Raw genomic sequence first — 13,669 nt, 5'->3', positions numbered from 1 at the left:
CTTTTTTTGCATTTAGCCTCTTATTTTGTAGTACTTATTTTTCCTTTCCGAAATTGCAGATCTGCCATAATACCAACGAAAATAACAGATTCATGTGCGCAAAGAGTTGAGAAGAAAAGTCTAAGAAGTAATACAAGTGAAATACAGGACATTGCAACACACAAAGATTCACCGAGTAAACCACAATCTGATCATGTCCTTCCCTCTAACTTCAAGGAGTCACCTGGATCATCTACCTTCTCTGCGATAACAAAATCAGTACCTGGCCCTACTGGAGATGTAATGCAACTGATTGAGCAGTGTATCTCTGCACTTCTTGTTACAGACAGCAGCGATTCTCATCTCACAAAAACATCTTATAAGCAAAAATGTGTTTGTTGTAAGTTTGCTAAAGGCCGACGAAGCACTGAATATTTTGATTTAACAATACTAAATAACTGTACATGCTGTTTGGTGCATGGTTTTGTGTCACGATGTTTGAAAAAATACAGTAATCATTTATATAAACTCCGCATGACTTGTGATTTACAACTTCTTTATTCACTCATGTGTAAACTGGTGGCTGCCTTCTTCTACATACGTGTAGCAAAGCTTGTTTCTACATTAAGAGTCTTTGTCAAAGACTTTGCCGATATCTGCAACCAAGAAAGGATGTACATAAGTGTATTTCCAATTCATCTTCATGAATACTTCCTACGGAAGGCAAATGGTCCACCTTTTCAAAGAGGCGAAGAATTCCGTTTTGAAGCTGTTAGATTACAGACCTTTCGAGATATGCCTCATTCAGTTCCTGTGCCTGCCACGCGCCTTGCACGCGCTGGATTCTACTATTCTGGAGAAGGAGATGAAGTCGTTTGCTTTAGCTGTGGCGGGCGACTGAGGGAGTGGGCTCGTGGGGATGATCCTGCTGTGCGACATCGTAATTTCTACCCAGATTGTAGTTTGGTGAGAGGGACTGACACAGAAAATGTTCCCCTTTTCCCCTCAGCTCGCGCTGTTTCTAATGACAACACAGGGGCTAATGTTGACCCTTTCCTGAACTTAGCAAACGCCAGGTCTACACCAAGTGACAATGGTGCCAATGCTACCTCACTACTGTCAAGTCAACAAGCACTATCCAGGTCACTGGGCATCAGTTCACTAGATGTCGCCACCCCGCAGACAACACCGCTGGAAAGAAGCACAATAACTCATGCTGGGGTCGCTAGTGGTGTACGCTCTAACAAAAACAGATCCGCCCCTTCCCCTGAAAACCTCGACGAAAACACATCAGTTCCATCAAATTCATCTCACCGGCCTCCGAGCGTCCCTCCTCGTATGAGGAACGAGTCTGACCGCCTGGCGACTTTCGTCAACTGGCCCAGTGGAGCAAGTGTCCGACACAGAGACTTGGCAAGAGCTGGCTTCTTCTATGTGGGCACGGGGGACCGGGTACAGTGTGCCTTCTGTGAGGGGGTTTTAAGGAATTGGGAACCAGGTATGAGTGCTTTTTGTTGTGTATAACGTAATGCAATCGCTGCCTTTTGTTTACAAATGGTTGAAACAAGACAGCCCGCACGAAAACGAAGTAGATACTCCAGCGCAGTAGACTACTGCAATCATACTGCAAACATGCTGCAAATCTGCTTCGATGTGGGAGCTAATAAGCATATTTGAAACATGCTTCTATCATGCTGCTAATCTACTGCATTAATGCTCCTCCTCTGTGCAACCCTATGTAATTTTTGAAGTAGAATTGCAGTAGGCTATACTGCATTTCTACTGCAAATATGCTCCCCACCACTACTGCGTTAATGCTTCTTTGCTACTTCGATACTACTGCATTTTCTTGCGGGAGTGGTGACTAAGATAATTGTACAATGTGCTTATTCCAAAATTTACCAAAGCGTTCTTCGAAACTTTTAAAAGTGGTGCAATATTTTCATGACAGACTTGATTTTAACATTGGTTTGTAGCTAAAATGCTGGTTTAGCAAAACATTTGGGGCACAGTAATCCTCAGCGTCGGAAGGATAACATGGATCGTGGACTGTCAGTCATTAACATAGGATAACATGGATCGTGGACTGTCAGTCATTAACATTTGTTTTAGGTGACCAACCAATGCAGGAACACCGCAGATATCTTTCAACCTGCCCGTTCGTCCTGGGTCTGGAAGTTGGGAACATTCCTGTGGAAGAACCAAGCACAGCTCTTCCTCTTGCTGTGTCGGAATCACAAAGTCACGCTGTGGGAGGTAGCACAACGGGACCAGAGAGTAAGTCTGACTCAATAACAATTCTATTCTTGGCAAACTGTTCCACACGAACAAAATGTAAAAGTCCTAGTAAATCATATTCATGTGGCACAATGTAATGTATATTGACCAATTAAGACGATACCCTTAAGCTGATAACAAGTAATCTTAAATCTGAAATCTCCAGGTGAGATTTTTTTTTATACTTTGAGCACATTGCTGTGAAGCATGATAATATCAGCCATTTTATTTTTAAAAAAATTGATACCTGGAAATTGCACCCTGAATAAAAAAGTTTCCAATCGAAAAATGAGTTGTTAGATAGAGTGCGAGTGCAAAGCTCAACGCCAAACGATTAAAACATGAACTCTGCATCACACCAAGTTGCCGTCAACAGGGTGAACATCAGCAGGCCTTGCCATGCTCTGTTACGTGTATCCTTGCATTCGTGCGTTTCTCACTCGGGATACAGTATAGGCTGGCCCACTGATTCTGCTCGAATCTTTGTTCACAGTGCAGTACATCTAGAATTCATGTTAGTGGAATGACGTAAACCACAGATACTGAACGCCGTTAAACTGTCTTTACTTATCTAGTCGATACCCTTTCTATGTTTTCACCCCATAGACACCACAAATGGAGCCACACTAGGGATACTAACAGCGAGACCCAGACACGAGAGATACGCCATTGAAAACACCCGAGTTCAGACGTTTGCTCACTGGCCGCCATCTCGTATTCCGCGTCCTGAAGAACTCGCCAGGGCCGGGTTCTTTTACGCCGGTAAGTCCAATTATTATTGACTGAAATATATTCGTTAATTGGTAATTACTATATATATAAGCTCTTATCCTTTGGGTTTGCCAAATTTATAAGAAACGAGACCCCCTCAAAGTAATAAATGTGCCATAAGCTATAATGCCAATATTAAAAACACACCAGCATCCTTTTTGTTATAGCAGAGCCATATTGTGCACCCGGTAGTATGTAAGGATGAAAGTGAACTTATAAGGTCACTCCACAGCTCTTACGATCTGTTTAAATAGGCCTTAATAATAAACTTATAAACGTATCCCTTATGAATAATATTGGACATATAAATATGGCCCATCATATAATCTTGGTTAGAAGAGTAATAGGGATCATTCAGTTTATGGTTGCAACGTAATGATTTTTGTTCAATATTTGTTGAAAACAGGCTTTGGTGACAACGTGAAATGCTTCTTCTGTGACGGAGGGTTGAGGAATTGGGAACCACAAGACGATCCTTGGACTGAGCATGCGCGTTGGTTCCCACGTTGTGGTTTTGTTCGCCAGTGCAAGGGGGATGCGTTTATTCATATGATAAAGGAACAGACGTCGCCAAACAACCCAGTAAGCGTACATTTAACCACATCATTTAATGTTATAAGGATATAAACTATACCGTTTTAGGCTAGATTACGTTGAAATGATTGCTGTAACTTGGAGCATTAGGCCATGTTTGATTTTTACTTTAATAATTCGGATGTTGTCACTCAAGACGCATTCTATGACTCGCATTAAAAGCACGTCCTACTAAATGAACGAAAAAAAGGAGAACTGCAAACCATGTCAGCAACTGCCATAAATATTAATTATGCCTTTTTATTGATTTTTTATATTGATTTGATATTGTTTTATTCAATGTATCCTCCCCAGGCTCAAACGCAAGCACAAAGACCACAAGGTTAGTCATTATTTACTCGGTGCATATGCCTGGCTAGATGTCTTAAGTTTTGAAGCAGCACTCAACTTCATAGATAGACAGAAACAACGCCAACAAAACATCCGGTTTAACCGATGCAGATATTTCAATTGTATTCTATTGTTCTTCACTGAATGAGCAAAATTGGTAGATATATTTGAGGTAAATGAACAAGTCATTACTGTTCTTATTTGTGATTGGACCTCATCAAACAATCAATAACTTGAAGCGAAACATCATCTTATGCTTGTAAATGAATAGCTGAGCATGCTTTTTGTCTCATCACGTGACCAGAGCCTTGTTTACATGCAGGTGCGCCTGGCAGTTACCATGTAGAGGCCCGGGAGATTAAAGCCCGCCTGGACACCCCAACAGTGCAGACGGTCTTAGATATGGGTTTCAGTCGAGTTACAGTGCGTCAAGCGATCGAACAAAGGTTGCGGAATGCAGGAGACGATTTTCCCAGTGCAGCAAGTTTACTAGATGCCGTTTTAAATATTGAGGATGAAATGAACCGGCAGGTGACGCAAGCTGCTGCGGCAATGGCAGTAATGCCCCAAGAAGAGCCTGGCCAGCAGTCACTAAACGCAGCTCTGTCTGAAGCACCACCACGTGAAACAGCCCAGAAAACATCACAAACACAGAATACCCGTACTTGTTTCAGTTTTAACTTTATTAAAATAACACTATGTTTAAACTGTGTTTAAACTATATAATTAAAACAAAGATAATATATTTCTCTACATAGATTAAATATTTTTACTGATTTCATTGCTTAGGTGTCTTCATCAACGCCTATAGTTTTTACTTACTATAAAATATAATTCAATGATTTACTTCAACACGCATATTGTTCTTCCGAACGTCAACATTGTGACCTCCACATGCAGAATCGTTCAGTCCGAATATCAATTCATTTATTTTATTTTATTTCAGAGAAACAATCTGAAAAGGACAAGAAAAAGAAAAAGAAGAAACAAGACGTTCCGGTACCAAAAGATAGTGATGACAGGGGTGAGCACTTAAGGTCTAGGGTTGATGTGTTTGATAATATACATGTAAGTCATAAGTACCCGCTCCTTTTAACATTCAACACGACCTTGGTAAGCCAGGGTACTGAGCACGGGGTTTTATTGATCAAGGCCATGCCCGTCAAGGTCATTTAACTAGGTGGTAAAGTCATTGTACGTATCACATGTTTACCGAGGAGCAATAAGGAAAGACACAGTGAGTTAGATAGATACAGGATGCATGCCCTTACTGTTCTACTGACAGCACTGCATAAACTGCATACGTCAAGATAGCAGCTTAGGCGCATAAATGCTGTTTGCTAATGTTGCTTATTTGCATAATATTACTTAACGTTGATGGTAACATAACATCATCTCTAATAAAGGTCCAATACACAATGGAGTACATTACAACGGTATTACAAATAGGGTTGCACCAATTTAATTCCAGAGACCAAGTCCTTGCTTGAGGAGAACAAGAGGCTGAAGGAAGAGCGCACGTGTAAGATATGTATGGATGAAGAAGTTAGCGTGGTATTTCTGCCGTGCGGCCATCTTGTCGCATGTGTCCAGTGCGCACCAGCTTTGAGGAATTGTGCCATTTGCCGAGCAGCCATCAAGGGCACGGTTAGGTCGATATTAAGCTAAAGAAGATCGTAGATAGCGTCCTTGGGACGGTTAGGTGGGGAAAAAGAAAACACAATTGGAATAACACTTAAAATTGCTGTTAATCTTGAAATAGCGATGTCTGGATATATTTCAAATCTAATGAAAATTTAAGAGTCCAACATGGCAAAGTGTCCATTCCATGAATACACCAACCGAAGTACAGAATTGCAGTAGGTTATGCTGCATTTCTACTGCAAATATGCTCCACACCACTACTGCGTTAATGATTCTTTGCTACTTCGATACTCCTGCATTTTCGTGCGGGATGGCCATAGGTGTTTTGAGACTGCTGCATCAGTTTGATGATCCTGATTTATTAATGCAACAAATTTGTCTTTGAACGCCTCTTATTTCTGAGCAAAAGTATTCATTAGCTTGGTATTTGGATTTTCAAACACAAGCCGCAATATTTTCATACCGTCATCTTAGACCGGTGTGAGTAAATGTTGTGAATTATCATACACTTATTGAAGTGGGTGTCCTACAAATTTCTTAAATCTTAATGGACCTTTGAATGATTAACTTTTTATGGGTTATTTGTATGGCTCACAGTGTATTTTGTTTATATTTGTTCATTTGTTTCTTTTTTATGCACAGACACAAATGTGTCCGTACATATACCCGTTACCTACGTCTGCCGTTGCCGCCTTTGCCGTGCACTTTCAGCAATAAAACGTGGAAAACCGTTTTACCTTTTGACTAAAAATTTTTGTTACTAATGAATATTTATAAAATATAGGTCGAGTTCGAAATTCAGAATGATTGGGCTATTTTTTTATGCCGTTTTTCGCTTTTTCTGCATATATGCAACACTGATAACACATGTTAAGGAAAGCCGTTGGGCCTATTCTCTTGAAACTGGCAGTAATGATGTATTGATATCTTAATAATATACAGGTCGAATTCAAAGATTTGCTTGATCGGACCATTTTTAGAAAAATTATGCTTTCTTTTTTTTTTTAACATAGTTCATCCATTATACAGATAACATAAAAAGTGTGTCATATTTTGCTTTACAACTTGTATAGGCCTTATTCATAAAGTGTCAAAAATAAACTCATATCATTGCAGTTTGTCGGATCCAATAATTTATTATGTTCAGAGTCTCAGTATGGAGCAAAATGGACATTTAAAATTGTTTTGTTAATATTTTCCTATCTCAATAGTTCTCTTAGATGATCATATAAAAGTGACAGTTGATTTTTGTTTTGTTTTGTTTTTTTTTTTTGTTTTTTTTGTTTTGTTTTGTGTAAAAGACATGTTGAAAAAAAAAACTCTTTTCAGTACAATTATATCTTGTTTACCTTTTGGCGTTTTTAAGGTGTGACTTTGAAGTTCCTTGGGCCCGAAGACCTTATCTAGTCATTTTCTGAATATCCATGTAACCTGCAGTGCATAGTTGAAGATTGGCGGTGATTATGTATTATGACAATATGCCATGAATGTCGAACGGCTCCTAAGTTTCCAACGATCTTGAAATCGGCCGTCTGGAGTTTTTTATGAACCATCAATTGCGACCAGTGAGCAATTTTGCACGATTTTGATTTCGTGAATTTCGTACAACTTAACAATCGGCCATCAGGCCGTTTTCGGGCTCATAAAAATCTGACAGGCGGCAATGTTGCCTTTTATGTTGTACCTTTACCTGAGTACTACGTGTGCGGCCCAAGGTGCAAGATAACGATCGGTACAGTTGACTTAGCACGCGGAACAACATCGTCATTACCATTCCTTAAGATAACAGGGGAATAAATTAAGAGCAACCGCTAGTTTTGCTGAGGCGCACAATAGCATCGTAGGGTTTTCAATAACAGAAAAACAGAAGCAATGAAGGTCTGCAATAAATATTGCCGTTATTGCTTCGTTGTTTCACTCGGATCGTTCACGATCGCACTATCATCCACTAATGAACCCCATTGCACAAATATGAAAACTGCCTTCTCGTCTCGATTGGATCGCTTATGGCATCCTACTGACCACATGGTTATTGCTTCATCGTCTCGCTCGGATCGCTGTTGAACTCCCGTTGACGATCTTCCTCTAACAAAGTCCTTTGAACAAATATGGAAATTGCCTAAGTGTCTCGCTCAGATCGCTATCTATCTCCCGCTGACGATTTGAAAATTGCCTTCTAGGTTGGCTTGGATCGCTGACGTTCTCCTGCTAACGAATCCAGTAACGAAGTCCCTTGAACTAGTATAAAAAATGCCCTATCGTCGCGCTCAGATCGCTCACGTTTTTCCCACTGGCGATCTTCCAGTCCCTTGAAAGAAAATGAAAATTCCCTTCCCGTCTCCCTCGGATCGCTAACGAATAAAATAATTGCTTTTTCTGGTACGTCCAGATTACATATAACTCGCATGTTTGTTTGAGGATGGTTTTAAATAACAAAACGTACTCATTTTCCAACAGTGTGTATCGGCGCATCTACGTGCCCGGAAATCAATTGCGTTGTCGGACCGCTGCTGGTCAAGATTGGGTTGCCTGAACGAAAAAAACTGGTTGCAAAACGCAACCATGCAACCGTTGATATCGAGCCCAGCACCCAAAGACATAAACTGCTCCCCCTGCCCTAGTAGATTTGTTCGTAGAAAATAAGCAGCGGTCACCTCGGTCGCAGCGCACGGCCGTAATACATAGATCGGCTTTCGTGGTGAAAGCTACCGTACATACCGATCTGCGGTCGTAGTGGCCTCACTGCAAGGCGAAAAGAGACCGAAATGCTTAGCCCGACTTCTACAGTGAAGGCTACGTATGCGTCGTAGACACCGCCTGGCGCACGGCGAGGAGAGGCTCTCGCGTACAGCTGTTGTTGAAAATGGGAAAACAAAAGAAACTCATTTCAGTACAGTTATCTCTTGTTTTCATTTTGGCGTTTTTAAGGTGTAACTATGAAGTTCCATAGGCCTGAACTTAGCCTAATACGGCGAGGAGAGACTTGCGCGTAAATCTCCGTCCGACTTTAGTGGTGAAGGCAACCAGCCAGGGCCACATATCTCGAAAGCTTCGCTATGTTGCGCACGGGCGCGAGCATGGCGATTCCGCGCTATCTGCGAGTGCGATTGCACCCACGCTATCTCGAAGCCTTAGCAAACGCAACGCAATTATAACCTCAAACTCTACTAATATCGATTGCCGCATAAAGTGAAGACATCAGAACACAATTACACAAAATGTAATTTATGAGTGCATGAATTGAGAGGAGTCGCCGAGGCTAGTTTCAAATGTACCCTATCTCTACTAAACATGCACCGTGAATCTTTCCAGAAACCCCTGTGATGCCAAAAATATATGTTGGGGCGACTTTGTGCATATGCTTTGAGATGTAAATTTGTTTTAACTACCTTTTCATTGTAAGACCCTGTATCTACATAACGTGGCAGCAGTTGTCCAATGATGACTAACTTAACGCTTGGGAAACTGATCAAGTCCTCAGCAAATTTCAATACCTCCTGTGCAGTTCCTAAGGGATCTGCATATTTCTTAGCCAAATCGTTGCCTCCTAATTGAAGGTATACTACATCTGGGTTATAGCTAGCTAACATATGCATTTCATTTCTAAGAGACTTAGGGCCCTTACTAATTACACCTCCCCCTGTGCCATGACAGACAACTTGTACACTACATGTAGTTCCATCAAAACCCAGATTAAAATAGTCTTCTTGCAGATTTTCTACAGTTTGCCCTAACCTACGAATGTATGAGTGACCCAGTGCTAAAACCTTGTGAACCATTCTGAATAATGCGAGACAAGTCAAGTTCTGTGTAAACTGAATGCAAAATTCACTAAATACTGCAATAGCTTAAACTTTGAGCTTATATACTCAAACAGGTTCTAAAATTTAGGTACTCACCCTTGTTGTGAATTTGATTAACTGGTGATCGCCTCTTTATGGTACACTTGCGTTTTGCTTGATATTCCTTGTGGTACTGATAAACTTTGAGAAACTTTATGAAATTCACTAAAAACTCTTCTCTCCTGAGCATGTACTGAAGCTGAACTCCTTATGATTCTGATTGGCTGATCATAATGAGACTAGGTTGTACTGTCCAATCAGGTTTTGACCAGTGTCACTTGGTAGTAATTAACTTAACAGCGAGAAATACAAAGCGGAGAAATCCTGTCTGTAATTAGGGAATAAACATCTGGAACTTATCTTTCTATCACCCTATCTTAGTCCCTGGGAGTTTTCCCTGGGCATCTTACATCACATTAATACCCTCATCACACATAAATCCCTTTATTGTAACCAGTTAAATTATATTTTTTTCACCATGACGATAATCAAGACGTTTTTATTTATAGGAATATCATATTAAAAAAAATGATATTCGAAGTGTTTGACACCAATTAAATGTCAAAAAACAATTCAATAAGCGAAGCTTGGACTGGCACAATTACTGACGCATTGGCGAGTAGTGTCCAGTCTCTCAATAATAGATTTTGAGGAAGGCCACGGTGCGACCGAATGCCTTGTTTCTGCATTTTCATTTTGTGTAGAAAATGGCACTTTTAAATTTATGTTTATTATCAGTAGACTACACAGATAAATTATATTCATCAGAACATAGAAAATGATGTATGAAACGTTTAATTTTGAAATGTTTATGCATCATAAAACATGACTTTAGCGCAAGTTTTTCTATCAGAGGTACCAAGTGATTCAATATATTATAAACTTCCATGTTTTTGTTATAGCTTTTGTTATATGCTTTATGACTAGCAACCCAAACTTGCTTCCTTGTTTAATTACACGAAAGACACATTAAAATGACGAATTATGCATACGCAGAAGCCTTTGTGACTAGTTTGTATCGCCGCAAATAATAGTCTTGAAACTAAAGACGTTTCGCCATAATTAGCGCACGGCCGCGATTTGCGAAGCTTTCGAGATATGGGATAGCACACGCTCGCCATGCTTGCGCACGCTCGCCATAAGCAAAGCTTTCGAGATACGGGTCCCTGGTCGCAGTGGACGCTTATCGCCGATGAAGTCTATCTTTGGGCCATAGACATCGATCGGCTGTCGTCTCGACTTTATCGCACGGAAAGGAGCAGTGGTAACATTAAGCCAGGCTTCCACGGTGAAAATTATCTCGATGGGGTAGACGCTAATCGCCGACCGTGTCTTCTTCCGTCTGGATCGTTTGGAAAAACGACGCTGGTTTCTGGCTACCAGAATCGCTTTTGAAATACGACACTAGTGATTATGATGCTGTATTGCGTCCCTAGCTAACAGAAGTGATCGTTATCTAGCACTCTGGGCCATACACAGTGATCGGGTGAAAGTACGTTTGTCCCTGCATGGTGTCGCAATTACCGACACTCACCTTTTACACAACATGGTAACTGACACAGAGATCGTCGGGAAGCGATAACATAGGACCTAACGACTAACAGACAACTTCTGGTAAAAAATGACTGAAGTTCATAAAACTCGAACATCTGTAATTTCTGAGCACTTCCCATTTCATGAATTTTGGCAAAAACAATATTTTCCTTATTTTAATTAATTTCTTCTGTATGAAATTCATGGCACATTTCTATTTTAGGCACTGCTGCCATACTGATGATCTAAGGAAAACCAAACATACTATGCCTTAACTCACAAAAATGGGACTAAAATACAACTTCTGTTTGAAAACAAGTCTAATTGGTTTATTTTTGAAAGGCGTGACTTAGCGCTCCCATGGGCTTAAAGACCTTTGCTAGTCACATTTTTTTTAAATATCCAGATACTTATATTATATTATTAAAATTGGTGGTGAATACGCTGTTAAGCATTATGTAGCTTTGCATCAAAATTGAAGAAACCGTATTCTGGGAATTGCCGCCATAATGATCATTTATGGAGAGCGATGTTACTTATGATGCTCTAACTTACTGAAAAGATCTATTGGACTGAAGTACGCCTTAGACTGAAGTGTAGCTTGAGTTGGAAAACCAGTGTGACATTGCATTCTTTTTTTTTTCTGGAAGTTTTGCAGTTCTTTGTGTTTTTTCCACATGTTGTCACTTTCACTGTGAAACTTACAACTCCCATGTACCTAAACCGAGTAGCATTTAAATTTAATTTAAATTTAAATTATTTAAACTTGAAATAAAATGGTATTTTAATATACCACATTTAATACCATTTATTCACATTTATAACATGTAACCCCTCAAATCTGACATTTCACTGTGATTTTCACAGAGGTAAAATGCCGTTGATCCAATATCTAAAGTAAACAAATATCAATATTTAAAAATATTGATATCTCCTCCGCTAGTTTGAATTATCTGGACAACTAGTAATGTTAGTTATGGCATCTGAAATGTAAATCACCTGTGATGTAATCATTTGTAAATGGAGGAATATGATATTGCAGGTGCTAATTATATATATTTTTGGCCAATGCTAATTATATATAATCAAATATAAATACATAAAGTTTCACGGACATACCCACAGAGTATGCCCGATCACAGGTGAAACTCAGAGTTGGGATTCACACATATCACGTGTTTATTTATTTTTAATGTGTATAAATGCTCCGCGTAGTTGAGCACTCTGTTAACTACACGCAAGCTTTATATATAGAGAGAGAGTACATACTTTAAAATTGTGAATAAATTTTAATAAAATTGTGTAATCTATGTGTAGTGTATTTTATTGTAGTTTTCTGTATCATCACGTTTTGTTGTTGTGAATAAAGTATTTAAAAAACATCGGGTGTGATTATAATTCATTTGATTTTGTGTGTGCGTGGATATAAATACAAGACATAAGGATCTCTAAGGAGTTAATATCATCGTTTCCTTGCTGCCGCAGGTGTATTTGGATCTTATGCGATTGAATTCCACGTGCTCTTTCAATTTTCTTAGTATTTATCATTCGACACATGTCAGATATTTAGTAGACATTTTCGTTAACTGCATAAATCGAAACACAGGTCTATAAGAGGCTTTTTCTCTAAAACTGTTATTTACGCTAACACTTACAGTGCCGCCGGAATGTCCCCTTACCAAATGGCCGTATGGTTTCCCAACCCTGCCCCATATGGTCGAACAATAGAGGCCGTATGATAATTACAGGGTAGGGGAATCCCCAAGCAATCCTTATCGGACACCCAAATTAGTCGGTTCAACGAACACGGTCTGCCCCTTCTTAATTGCCTCACTTAAAGTTTCTATTATAGCTGATGCAAAGAGATTGCTATCGACACGAGCAAACAATACCGGGTTATGTATCAACTGCAACAGAAGACTCGAGTAAAGGTAAGTCAAATATTGGAACAAAACTCTGAAGAACAAATCAGGCTTAGTTTTAAAACACGTATAACAATTTTATTTGATGATAATAAGTCACGATCAACAAAAGCGTAGTTAAAATGGAAAATTTTAAATAGCTAATACATCAAATAGATATCAATGTCTCATTACCTTTATTACATGTGTTGCTAGTTTAGTAGCCTGAGGCACGACCTTCTCTCTCAAGTACCGCTGGAATCATCTTCTTTAGGTGATTTATGTATTTATTACTGTACAAATGTATAATACACTTTTCTGCGTTAATATGGTCATCTCCTCGTCTATAACGTTCATGTGGCGCAGGTCAATCTTTGAGGGACGTCCACTTCGTGGCTTATCTGCAATTCCAAGCCCTTCGTCGTATTTCTTTAACGCATAGTAAATGGCTTGTCGCGACACTTTATGGCCTTCATTTTCCATTTGTGCGGTTATGTTTTTAATTCGCACCCCTTGTTCTCGGAGGGCGATGATACGCAGACGCACGTAATCGCTAAGAGGCATCTTGGAATTGTGATGATTTGGAAAATTTGAGTGTCGATTTATACCGTTCACTTGGCAGGTGACACGATGGCATGGAAATCAGTGACATAAACAGGTCATATTAAACAAAATACTTATTGGCCATTTAGGAAGTCCAGATACACAAACAATCCTGTTGACACGTGTCAGTTGATTTAATATTATGTGCAATTGATTAGTTTGGATTGAAGAGCGTCATCGCAATGTTAACATTAA

General features: G+C 39.6%; 1 protein-coding gene across 1 annotated transcript; it reads left to right on the top strand.

The window, feature by feature from the left end:
- Positions 1-513: 513 nt before the first annotated feature.
- LOC106166089 (baculoviral IAP repeat-containing protein 3-like) lies at positions 514-12,009 on the top strand. Its single transcript, XM_086996333.1, has 9 exons — positions 514-1,477; positions 2,092-2,350; positions 2,633-2,669; positions 2,832-3,018; positions 3,434-3,639; positions 3,916-3,943; positions 4,274-4,612; positions 4,898-4,975; positions 5,423-12,009. Exons 1-9 carry the CDS (start codon positions 514-516, stop codon positions 5,617-5,619), a joined length of 2,295 nt encoding a protein of 764 aa, XP_086852459.1. The 3' UTR covers positions 5,620-12,009.
- Positions 12,010-13,669: the final 1,660 nt, after the last annotated feature.

The sequence above is a fragment of the Lingula anatina genome, chromosome 9 (genome assembly GCF_051362555.1).
Source record: "Lingula anatina isolate TDL-2025a chromosome 9, LinAna3.0, whole genome shotgun sequence".
In the NCBI taxonomy this organism is placed as follows: domain Eukaryota; kingdom Metazoa; phylum Brachiopoda; class Lingulata; order Lingulida; family Lingulidae; genus Lingula; species Lingula anatina.
Note: the sequence above shows the minus strand (reverse complement) of the source record. Positions and strands in the feature narration are given on the sequence as shown.